Below are 13,171 nucleotides of genomic sequence, written 5' to 3'. Positions count from 1 at the left end.
AACCCAGATCACCATTAGGTAGTGAAGGATGTAAAGTTCACCCTCACGAGAGAGTCCACATGGAGCCTGTGTTTAGGGACTCACAGCCAAGGAGGACTCACTGAGAAACACTATCACCAGTGTTGATGTGACTTCAACATATATACACGGAACACTAGTGACCAAATTAAAGCAAACTTTATTCTGAGAAAAGAAAAAAGAAACAAATCCAGGGGACATTTCTTAGGGGAAAAAGAGTAAAACCAACAATTCAAAATACTAAGTCAGTATACCAAGTAGAGAGACACGAACAGTTACTTACCCGGATGTAATTAGCATTAATGTAAGTGCTCAACAGATCGGTTGTATTTTTTGGTCTTAAACACACTCTGCTGAGGGGATCTAAGGAGGAAAGCAGAGAGAACACATTGGGTAGATTTACTTTAAAAACAAACAAGTCTATTAGCCCAGTGTCAATGTTTGTCTTTGGTGCATGTGTGTGTCCATCTTGATATTTGGTCCACCCATTGACGCTGATTCTTTTTTTTTTTTTTTTTTTTTTTTTGGTCTGTTTGTTTTTCAGGACAGGATTTCTCTGTGTAGCCTTGGCTATTCTGGACTCTTTGTAGGCGAGGCTGGCCTCGAACCTCCCCTCCCTCTGCCTCCCCAAGTGCTGGGATTACAGCTGATTCTAATGTAGATCACAGCATGTTTTAATGGAGTTCTGATTCTTGACTCCTCTCTCATTTGGACCCTTCTCATTTTCTTTAGATTTGGAATTTACAACCCCCCCTCCCCTGTCTCTAATAGCTCCAGAAAACAATCAGGCCGCCTTCTCCCATTTCTTTGTGTTTCACTATTATCACCTGATGCAGCCCTCAGGACAGGACATGTTTCAACAGTGTTCCTTGAATAGCTACCTTGAAGTGAGAATGTCATATAGGTCTAATACACATGAAAAACACTATTGAGGATGCTTACTAAACATCATCATTTTGAGTAGAAAATAATGGCCAGTGTAAGCAAGGCTCTACAGTTTTGTGTGTATATTGCTTTACGTTTATATAAATAAGGAAATATATGCACTGCATTATTCTACATGTCGCTTATTTGTCATTGCTTCATATTGATGCATGTTAGGCTTCCCCTTGTCGCTTCTGTGACTTGGGATATAGCATTCTACCATTAATGTTCATTTATACTGAAAACATTAGATAATGTGATCCAAACTTGACCTTTGCACCTTAATCTACTACTTAGTCTGTTCTGGGCTGGACATCCTCCTCAAAGACACAGCATCAATTCAGTTAGCTGTTGGTTATTCAGATACCCACAAACCAGGCAGACTTACCAGTTTACACACATGTGGGCAGGCTTCAAATCTAAGAGCTTATTATGGCTAAAGCAGTAAAGGCAATCATCGTATTTGATGTCCTGAAGTAAATGAAGATCATTTGCTAATTATCAGTTTGTATAGCATTCCATTCTATGCTGGATTAAAGTCTTTAAAAAGCTACAAAGAACAGCTATGCCTGCCTTTACAGTCTTTTCTGATACTTTGAGCCAAATGGTGTGGCTTGTCTAAACTATCTATTCTGAGTTATAGTTTGTGAAACGAGGGTGGGAGAAACTTTCAGGCAACAGATGCTTTCCACTGAAAACCCATCATTTGCAACATCAGTTGTCAGCACAGGTGCCCTGGACCAAGTCGTCCACCATCCACCCAGTTCTAGAAATGGAAAAGCTGACACACACTGGGTAGCTGTTGTCTGTATCATCCAGAGCAGGAAACAGAAAAGTCTGGGCCTTGAAATAACCAGAACCAGAGGACATATAATCACTGGGTGGGGCGTGGGGGGCAGGATTAGTCCTGATTGCTTAATGCTTGGTATATTTTAGAGAAAATTTTAGGGGGGGGGGGGAGAGAGAGAGAGAGAGAGAGAGAGAGAGAGAGAGAGAGAGAGAGAGAGATTGAAGAGAGGGAGAGAGAAAGAGAGAGGTGTTGAGAGAGAGAGAGAGCCTTTTTACCCTCTTTTGACTGTTAAAGTCATAAATAAAATACCTTTCGATAATGAACTATACCTTATGAAATAGGCAAATAGTTTGACTCATTAAAAATGCATTACAATGGAGTGATTTTGTGCAAGAGGAGGAAGCCCATATACAGCATTGATAGCAATTCTTTAATTATTCAATTTTAATATAGTTGTTACCGCAAATATAAAAATGTATTTTGTATCTTATGAGACTAATAAAATTAATACTATTTAAACAGCAGAACCTTTTCCTTTTAAAAACTGAATATGTTTTAATTATAAAATGTTTTATTACAATAGTTTCATATGTTTATATAATGCATGTAGATCCTACAGTTCCCCCATTTACCTCTCTTGATAGGCATTTGTGGTTTTGTTATTATAAATTTTGCTATTATTAATAGTTTATGTACAATTTTGGGTGGACCCATCTAATTTTCACTGAGTATATACTTAGAAGTAGTTATGTAGTAAATATATATATATATTATATAACGTATAACAACTCTTTTTCTGTCTTGTGACATTAGGCAAACCCTCTGCTATGAGCTGTATCCCCAGGTCCCACCAAGGCTTAACTGTTGAGCAACTGCAAATCAAGCAGCTACTCTACAGTCCGGCCAGCAGCACTGAAAGGTTCCAGTTTCTCTACATTCTTGTCAACATTATTTGTGTCTATTTTTATCATAATAATAATCATGATGGATATGAGCGGATGTCTCTCTTTGATTCTGAGCTCACTAATGAATAATAATCATTTATGCTGTTGGTCACCTGTGTGCCCTCAAGGAGAAGTTTCTACTGAAGCACTTTCCCTGTTTTAAAAATGCTTCACTGTTTGTACGCATATGATTTCAGGGCTGGCCATTTGGTAATGGATGACCATTGGGGAGCTCTCCCCTGGGCAGAACTATTTCTCCTTCTCTCAGCATTCCTTAGTTGCTTGTAGTTCTTTGCCTCAGATGGGATGTCATGAGATTTGCCCCTTCCATGTTAGCATGCCTATTGGTGTTGTCCTAGCAGGTCATACCTAAATATTTAGGAATGTGTATATATAATACATATAATTATATGCGTGTACATTATAGATAACATAGATAACACACAACTAATGAATAATGGCATCATGAGACTGAAAGAGACAGAGACAGAGACAGAGCAATGCAGATACATGGAGGAGGTTGTTGAGGGGGGAGGGAAAGGGGGAAATGACCTAACTATACCTTGATTTCAAAAATAAAAAAATTAAATCCTAAAAACGTGGCTTTGTTGTCTTTAACACTGGGCTGTCAGAATACTTTTTAGATTCTACACGTAAGTCTCATCAAGTCTTTGATCCGTGGCTACTGCCCCATTCTGTTGGTCCTCTTTCACTTTTTTAAATGATGACATTTGAAACCTAAAACTTTCGTGTTTCAACGAAGCTCATTCCATTTGCCTTTTGGTGGTTTGTGCTTTTAGCTTCATCTAAGAAAACACCGGCTGCTTCAAGCTTATGAGAATTTGTATGTTTTTCTCTTTTTTGTTTTAGCTCCTAACCACATGCAAGTGTCTGCTCCATTTTGAATTAATTTTTATATATAGTCCAAGACAGGTTTCAACTTATTTTTCTTTCTCCTTCATGCATGGAATTATTTAACACTGTGATGAAAACTGGTTAACTGCAATAGTGTTTGAGAACTGTGGATCTTTCTGTGCCTGGTGAGCTGGCGACTGTGACAAAAGGAACATGAAGGAAAGTTACTCAGCCTCAAATAACTTCAGTGGTGACACACACAGTCCAACGTTAGAGAGGTGTGAGGGTTGGAAAGGGTGCAGTGTTGGTGAGGGGGTGACACTGTTTTACACTACAAATTATTGCCTGAAGAAACTTACTTGGCAAAATGGTCTTATAACGATTTTTAGTTCCATGGCGTGGAATATCAATTTCTTTGGGATCCACAAAGTTCATTGGAATTTCCTGCAAAAATAAATGGTATCAAATTTTGTATTTAATGCTGACACAAAGAACGTCTTCATAGGGGACATTGGTTCCATGATCTACTGGACTTCAAAATCATTTATAAAACAAGACTTATCCTGCTGACTGACCAATGACTTTCCTTTCATAACAGATAAAATGTAGCCTGTTAGCTAACTTCTAACAGACAGCCCTGCATATTTAGAAAGATTGTTTTATTTGTAGTTACTACAGAGACAGAGAACATTCTGCTTAGTAACATCTTGTGTGACATCACTTAAGAAAATAATTTAAAAAAAATAATATATTCAACTTTTTCAATACAGAGACAGAGAACACTCTACTTAGATAGTAAACATTTTGTGTGACATCACTCCAGAAAATAATTTTTAAAAAGCAATAAATTCAACTTTTTCAAAAGCTTTTAACAATTAAATTAGTTAATTATTAATTAATTTGTTTGTCTGATTATTTGTTTTTTGAGAGAGGGTTTCCCTGTGTAGCTCTAGCTGTCTTGGAACTTGCTCTGTAGATCCCTGGCCTCGAACTCACAGAGATCCAATTGCCTCTGCCTCCCAAGTGAATGTATCATGACCACTGGCTTTATTTTATTTCATTCTTTGATAAAATAGTTTTCTCTTTTTCGTTGGCCTTCATTAACCGTACAACATAACACATTTGCCCTATTGTTTTCATGCATGCATATGCTATACTGGGACTGCATTCCCCGCCTCCTGTCTTTACCAGTTTCCTTTGTACAAGTTTTCTTTGGATAATAAATAACTAAGCAATGAAACTCTTATTCAGAGTTTCCCTTGCGGTGTCCCATATCTTGCCAATCTGAAAACTCGAGAAAAGCCAGACTATACCATAAACTGAAAACCTGGTTACAGAGAAGAACACCCTTTTTTCTTTTTAAAGAGCCACTTTATTATTTTTTGTTACTTTAGACATTTAAGATAGCCTCGACTCCACTGAGACATTTAAACTTCTTAGCTCCAAGTCATCAAAAATAAAACAAAATAAAATTATTGAATATTCCAGGTTTTGGGTTTTTTGTTTGTTTGTTTGCTTTTTGTTTTGTTTTGAGACAAGACCTCAGTAGCGCTGGCTCACGTCCCACTGGCTATGTAGTCAGGAGGACCCTGAACCCTCAATCTATCTTCCTCGACTTTGAGTGGCGTGCCCCAGCCCTGCAGCTGTGTTTGGTGCTGGGGATCAGACTCAGGGCTTCGTGTATGCTAGGCAAGCACTCTGCCAGCTAACCTGGCTCCCAACCCTGGGTTTATTTTTGATAATTCAAACAAGTCTGTCTGTTTTGGCAAAGCCACAGAGAGGTGACCTTTTTGTCTCCCTATTCTCTTTCATTTCACCCGGCTCTCTGGCGCACATCGGCCATATGGCCGGAGCTCACACTGTTGCCCTCCTTGTTGGACTTATCTTTCCTTCCAGGGAAGTAGGCCACGCTAAAGGCCTTATTTTAATCGACAAAGGCCTATGGGCAGCCCCAGCACAGGCAGCAGATGCCTTTGCAAGGCGGCACTAGGCTCTTTCATTCCTATGTTTGGTTTGCTTCACATATAAAAGTGTGACACACCATGGCTTCTCATTTTAAGGACTCCACATTGGTATTTTACTAGGGACGGCTGATAATAGGGAGTCTAACACATTACTGATCTTTCTCTACTAGTCTGGTACCAAATATCTGAATGGAGCATAGTGACGTATATTTATTACACTTGCTCAATATGGCTTAAGCTGTAACTGCTTTATGGTCTAACGTTGCCCAATAAGTGCTCGTTCCCTCCAGGCAATACCTAGGAAGTCAGCTCCGTTTTTTCCCTCTGGGTGTTGTGGCATCTTACCATACATGAAGTTACCTGATGCAATTCTGATTTTCTGAAACTGACCTTCCTAGAGCACTCACAATCATATTTTAGCTCATGCTTGGTCTTTGCTTGAATTCTGTTGCCCAAATTAAAAAACAAAAACCAACCAACCAAACAGACAAAACCCCCGAGTGTGGCCCCTAAACCCCCAAGTATGGCCCCTAAACGTCTCCATTACTTCTGGCTACCTCACTTAGTGAAACCAACCTTTTGTTCCATGTTAGAAATCCTCCCAGTTTCTCTGAGAGCATTTTAGTGCTGTCACTCTCTGAGTTCCGGTTTCCATGGAATGGCGTCTTAGAGCCTCCGGGCTGCTCCCTTGCAGTGCCATCCCTGCTGCAGATGCGGTGGCTTTTCTAGAGCTACCTTAGACCCCATTTCTGAGCATGTCTTAAAGTCTGTGGGGTTTATTCCTTTTTATGTTTCCGAGGCTCAACTTTAGCCACTTCCCGTTTTGATTTCAGTGCCGCAGTGAACGTGAACAATTCAGTTCCCCACAGTCACAGAAAAGCCTTTTCCTAACCTAAAAACTGCTCTTTCTCTGTCCAAGCGCCCTGTGCCACCCCAAGCGCGGCTGGCTGCTTGAGAAAGGCAGCACCGTTTCCAGATATGGCTCTAGTGCTTAGCATAGTAAAGCTGAGTACGACATAGCGGCCTCACCATGAATTCACTTTGAAGTAAGTGGGAACTTGCCACCACGTCCCTCAGCTGTGGCCTCGTGAGAACGCGGCTGGCTGACTGCAGGTACTCCATGGCGACTTTCTCCCGGGGGGTTGGGACGGCCACAAAGGGCTCCACAGTTCCCAGGCTACTCATGTCCAGTGTAAGCGATACATTTGACCCTCGTCTATATGGGAAAAGAATGTTATTACATTTGAATATTACATAATTTTTAAAAATTATGCACGGACTTTAAGTAGTATTTTGATCGCGCAAATTGTCTTTTTATTGTTTGTACAAGGACACAGTTCAATGAGCTCTTTCCAGAAATAAGAATCATATATGTGTATACTTGGTATCATGACTGATGATAGCAAGTCTTCATAGTTCCTTTTTAAGAACTGGACAATATTATTGTAAACAAGTCTTAATTGAGAACAAGTACTATAAGATATTAGTAAGCATACTTGCAGAAATAATAGGATGACTAATAATTTTAAATAAAAACATCAGAAAAAGTAAAGGCATTTGAATGAATAAGTCATATGTAGTACAAAAGAAGATGTATTTATATGTATGTCCAGGAGTTCGAAATAGATATGGTCATCAAATGCTTTAGTAATTTCACAATGTAAACATGCTTCAAAATAGCATATACCATACCATAAATAAATACACCTTTGGTTTGTTAATTAGAACACAATAAAATTAAAACAGCAATCTCTACTATATTATTTATATTAGTGAATTACAATAGAATGTAAAAGTTTAAAAATGTGTGTGTGCATAAATTTATATACCCTAACCTCTGGATAAACCCTTTATGCTAAGCGTATTACCTCTGGATAAACTAAGCATGTTGGTGCATACATGAAATTCTAGAAGTCTGGAGATAGAGGCCGGAAGATCAGGAATTCAAAGTCATTCTCAGTTATGAGGCCAACCTGGGCTACACAAGACTATCTCAACACACACACACACACACACACACCCATTATTCATTTAACTTTATGAAATTTATAAGAGGCCACTGCACACCTATGGGCTGTTTCAGTTTATCTTTTCTTTATAATTTCCCTTCTTCTTTTGGGAGGTAATCTCTGAAGTTCTTCCGCTTACACAGACCTGGGTGTACTGTGCAGAACACCCAACTCCTTTTTAGAAGTTGTACTCGCTGTGTGAGGCACAGCTGTAAAAGAGCAGGTGACAACCAACACCAGCGTGGCTGGTTATTCCTAACAAAACTGTGTGCAAGAAAAGGAGGTCTAAAGCCGGAGACTGCTCACAATGACAGTGACGTAAAGCAGGAAGGTGTGCATGAGGATATTAAATACTGCGACGCGTGTCTGGCGTCCTGCAGAAATGGAGGGCAGGGAGCAGAAGACAGTAAAAGGGAATTCTGAGGCCTGGCCAGTTCCTCTGAAAGGGGGCAGAGCACATGAGAAAAGAGTTAGGTGGCTGAGCCTCTGTTTTAAACAACGGGAAATAGAGACCCAGAGGAACCTACTGGACAAACAGCACCAGCTTCTTGACTCTGAAGCTGCTTGGATTCTTGAGTCTCCTGTGGAGTCCTCTCTATAGTGTGATAGAATGTTCTTACTCCTGAAATGGATGGCAACTATAGTTTTAACTCTCATTTTTACTTAACAGATTTTTATTTATTTTTGTCACTAAGTTATACACTTAAAAATCCACCACATTTTGGGTTGTTTGTTTAATCAATCGCCGAGCTAAGCCAGAGTTCTGAAGCCAATTTAGATGGGTTAGGACTCTGCTTTGGGAAGCAACTTTTCCTGGAGCCAACCAGAACGAACCAGATCTTCAGCTCAACTGAACAAACTACACAGTTTTACAAATTACTTTCTCAGGCTTGCAGACAAAGCAAGGGGGCTTTTATCAGGGCATCCCCATACATAGGTGCCACCCACCACATTTTGCTTCACTGAGCTCCCCTCCCCCATAGCACTTTCCCAGGGTGCCTCTGGCTAGTTCCTCCAGCCCCCAACCACATTAATCCAGAATTTGATGGGCACATAAGTGCTTATGCAATTTTTTTTTCCCACTGTCAATTTATATTGTAGTTCATGGGTCTTGGAAGCAGGTGGACTTGACAGTGTCTGTGAGTTCTTAAGTCTTTCAAAGTGACAATGGGTTAAAGTTTTCTGAATATTTCACAGATATACGATTATGTATGTAAGCTCTTGCTGTCTGTGTGGGCATGTAAACACGTCCATCGCCTCATTTCCTGCAGCTTCACATACTGTAATGATGGTATATTCTAGCACACTGTTCCCTTACTGTTTTGCTGCTGGATTTGTCACAGCCTGATACATGTACATGAGCCTCTCACAATAACAGTATACAGGTTTTTTTTCTTTCATTTCAAATGTTTTATCTTACATATTTCAGTGCTCGAAGGATTAGTGATTGTGTGTCTTCACTGTCAGGCCTACCCATGTTTCTTTCTTTTCTGTACTTGTGTACTTAGCTTTACCTCTGACTCATAAAAAATTAATATTGAAGGCCTGAGGGTATGGCTCGGGGGGGGGGGTAAAGTGCCTGCTGGAGGGCTTCAGCTCAGATCCCCAGGAATCTTGATTTAAAAAAAAAAAAAAAGCCACTATGACAGCCACATCTGTAATCCAAGCACTGGCAGGGACTGGGGGACAGCCAGAGACAAGTGGGTTCCGGGAGTCCATTGGCCAGCCAACCTAGGCAAACCCACAAGCCTCAGGTTCAGAGAGAGACCCTGTCTCAAAAATTAAAGGCAACAGCAAGCGAAGAAGCCATTAGGCATAACCCTGCTGCCTCCGCGTGCATGCATATGCACATAGACACAGCTAATGTTGACATGCCGTTCTTTTCTGGAGTGCCCCTGAAATACATCGTTAACTCTCTGGGGTTGCTGAGGTAGGAACAGAGAGGTACAGCTTCCTGAGTGTCCTGACACATGTTACGTATTTGATAGAGATGTGTATTTGCCAGGCTGCTTTTTTTTTTTTTTCTGAGACACAGTTTCTCTGTGTAGCCTTGGCTGTCCTAGACTCACTTTGTAGACCAGGCTGGCCTCGAACTCACAGCAATCCACTTGCCTCTGCCTCCCAAGAGGTGGGATTAAAGGCGTGCGCCACCACACTGGCTAGGCTGCTATTTTTCACTTCTCAAAGTGAGAGTGTGTTGGCAGGTTCTGTTCGCCTGCCAGTATGTGGAGTTGGAAGCCGAGTGCTTGGGAAGGGGCAAGAGTAAAGAATAATATCCAAATACAGATTTTATCTTCAAAACATTTTAGTTTGGGCTCAAATCTTTTCTGTCCATATCCTTGATGTGCCTGTCTTAGGGTTACTTAGCTTCTGTCTCTCTTAAAGTGAATAAATAATTAAGTATACTGTACTCAGATGGCTACCATATGGCAACATAGAAGGAGTGATGTCAGTTGCTTATCAAAAGTAATGCACAGATATTATTATATTTAGATAACACTGAACAAAATCCTCTATAACTTTCACATTTTTGCATTTCTCTAAGTTATCTGTTTTAGGACACTTCCACAAGAACTGAAAATTGTTTTTATTGAGATCAACTTTAATGCTTTGAAATCAATGGCTACAACCAATACATTTGCCACACAAGAAAAATACATCTTCACAACCCACTGTCCTAAACTTTTCCTTTATTACAGCAAATCCCTTTGCCCTGAACCCCAGACAGTCCCACAGCACTTCACCACCTCAGGTGATGTCTCAGTGTTCAGCTATGGAATAAAATGTGCACAGGCTGACCTTACAAAGAGCACTCGCCACAGAACAGCCTTGTCATGCTAACAGCTCTCCTGTGCTTGTCATAAAATATGATGGTAGGATGTCATTAAACTTGGGGAGAAAAAGCTCTGCTTTTGCTAGTTCTTATTTTCAAGGAACAAACAATATTTAGGTTAGTTGAAATGGGGTGCCATCAGGAAACTGAACTGGAAGGACCAACTTAGAAGAAGTTACACATTTGGAGCCTTGGGTGTCTCTTGGAGCAAGGAGCTTAAATATATTCCCACATATTAATTTTTCCTCATGAAAACAATGTGTTCACTGTGGGAATTTATGAAATTTAGATATTTAAAAATTGAATTAAATTAACTCATGTTCAAACTTTTTACTACTATTTAAATTTACTTTAAAAATTTTCTAATTCATAGGGATGAATGACAGTGGCTACAGTTTTGATTTCATTCCTTAGAGGAATGGATGAATTCATCTTCATTGTTTATTTTTAGATCTTTAACTTTGAGAACCTTTTAGCCCTCTCTTTCCTAATTTTTATATTGTGTCATTGACATATATTGTGATATTTGTGGTATAACATTTGTTTCTCAGGTATATTTGTGGAAAATACCAGTCTATTGTTGCCTTAAAAGAGTAAAATTGCTTAAAATTTGTGTTTATGCTCAGTTAAGCGTGCTGATCTTTCTAAATACATAGTGACTTACTTTGTTTTACATTTATTTACTGTGTGTGCTTCTGTGTGCAACAGCACACGTGTCAAGGTCAGAGAACAACTGTGGAGCTGGCTCTCTCTTGCTGTTTATGTTCTAAGGAAGGAGCTGATGGCCTTTGCCCCGGTGCTAAGTTCCTTTATTATCATACTAGCCCAGACATTTATTCTTTAAAAAGTTAACCATTGTGGTGGTTGGAATGGAAATGGGCCCCATAGGCTCACAGGGAGTGGCACTACTAAGAGGTGTGATCTTGTTGGCGTGGGTGTGGCCTTGTTGGAGTGGGTGTGGCCTTGTTGGCGTGGGTGTGGCCTTGTTGGCGTGGGTGTGGCCTTGTTGGCGTGGGTGTGGCCTTGTTGGAGTGGGTGTGGCCTTGTTGGCGCGGGTGTGGCCTTGTTGGAGTGGGTGTGGCCTTGTTGGCGTGGGTGTGGCCTTGTTGGAGTGGGTGTGGCCTTGTTGGAGTGGGTGTGGCCTTGTTGGAGTGGGTGTGGCCTTGTTGGAGTGGGTGTGGCCTTGTTGGCGTGGGTGTGGCCTTGTTGGAGGAAGGGTGTTCCTGGGGCAGGGCTTTGGGGTTTCAGAAGCTCAAGCCAAGCCTAGTGGCTCATTTCTCTTCCTGCTGCCTGCTGGTCCGGATGTAGAACTCTCAGCTCCTTCCCCAGCACCAAGTCTGCCTACGTGCCAACAGGCCCTCTACCATGGCAACGATGGACTAACCCTCTGAACCGTAAGCCAGCCTCAGTGAAATGATCTCCTTTATAAGAGTTGCTATGGTCCCGGTGTCTCTTCATAGCAATAAGACTCTAACTGAGACAACCATTTAATCTATTTGTAATTTATTTGGGTCTCTGGTCAAAGATGAAATCCCAAGTTCTTTTTTCCCTCCTCCCAGATCACTATGCTTTACCACGACGTACAGAAAAATATAGAAAAGGTCATGCTTTAGTAAAATTTTTAATAGCTACCACTGACTCTGCTCTGACATGGAAAGTGTGGCTTTATTAAACCAAGAGAATCTACGTATGCTCTAGTAAATGCCACAAAGCAAACTGAGTAGAAGTGAGGGCAGAATTTAATAATTCAAAAATAGATCAAACTTTATCTTTAGGAAAATTGAAATTAAAATAGGTTTAGAGAAAAAACAATCCATCAAAATAGTGGGAGACCAAGACTTTTAAATAACAACAGAGTGGAAAGTAAGAACAGGAAGTCTTATTGAAAACTTGGCCTCTATTTTGCTGTGCAAGTACAAGAAACAGTTTAGACATTTTTATGCCTCTTGATCACTGCTGGACAAAAGAGAACACAATAAAAAAAGCTTTATCAAGCTCGCCTGTAGCACCAATTATTATTTATGCCAAAAGTAAATAGGAGGGAGGAAATTCAAAAGATACCAATGCAAACAATTGGAGGAAAAAGCAAATTCTTAAGGCAAGGTAAAAGCAAATGCAACAAATAGCTGGCTAATTACAATTAAGCCAGAAGGAAAACACACATAAATACTATGAGCTAGGGCCACCCTGGACTCAGCAAGGGACTATAAACAACTCTGTTGAAAATGTCCATGTCTGCACCACTGTTCTTAACAGCCACAAAGTGGGAAGAAAACACTGCTAAAAATACATGAGCACTTCAACTGAGTGCTGGAATAACTCAGGGACCACACATCTCCTTTCCTGGAAGGCGAGGGATTTCACACTTGCCCTCAGAAGCTGGGTTTTGGCAGAAAGGGTTGTTTCCACACGAGGCTGCTCTCCTTGCAGGGGCCACTTGGCCAAGAATGGAGACCGTCAGCGCCTTCTTACTTGGTGTCCTCAAAGAACTTTAATGAGGACAGAAGAGAACGAAACAAACTCTGCCATTTTGCCTGTGGTTGAGGCAGATGGGAGCCTTGACTACCAGAAGAGGAAATGACTGTTCAGTGAGAAATGCTGGCAGCTGGCTATATCCAAGCCTTGGAAGAAGGATGGCAAAGCACACAGTGCAAAGGTAGCGAGAGGAGGGCCTTACAAAGAGCTGCCTCCACAGCACCCATGTCTAACCTCACCAGATGAGAAAGGAGAACTTCACAGCGGACTTCCTTCACACCTTTGTCCCCTGTGTCTTATGGCCACATTAAATCTGGACCTAAACATTAATGCTGAGCCTAAAGCCCTGTATACCCAGC

General features: G+C 40.8%; 1 protein-coding gene across 1 annotated transcript in view; it reads right to left on the bottom strand.

The window, feature by feature from the left end:
* Ptprr (protein tyrosine phosphatase receptor type R) overlaps positions 1 to 13,171 on the bottom strand; it is a 225,366-nt gene that overhangs the window by 36,681 nt on the left and 175,514 nt on the right. The window contains exons 7-9 of the mRNA XM_051172962.1: positions 6,525 to 6,711; positions 3,891 to 3,975; positions 302 to 381 (exon numbers count right to left, since the gene is read on the bottom strand). Of these exons, the coding sequence (XP_051028919.1) occupies positions 302 to 381; positions 3,891 to 3,975; positions 6,525 to 6,711 (352 nt within the window). The remainder of the gene's footprint in view (positions 1 to 301; positions 382 to 3,890; positions 3,976 to 6,524; positions 6,712 to 13,171) is intronic.

This window comes from Acomys russatus, chromosome 31 (assembly GCF_903995435.1).
Source record: "Acomys russatus chromosome 31, mAcoRus1.1, whole genome shotgun sequence".
In the NCBI taxonomy this organism is placed as follows: Eukaryota; Metazoa; Chordata; class Mammalia; order Rodentia; family Muridae; genus Acomys; species Acomys russatus.
The sequence above is the reverse complement of the archived record's forward strand: the minus strand, read 5'-3'. Positions and strand labels throughout refer to the sequence as shown.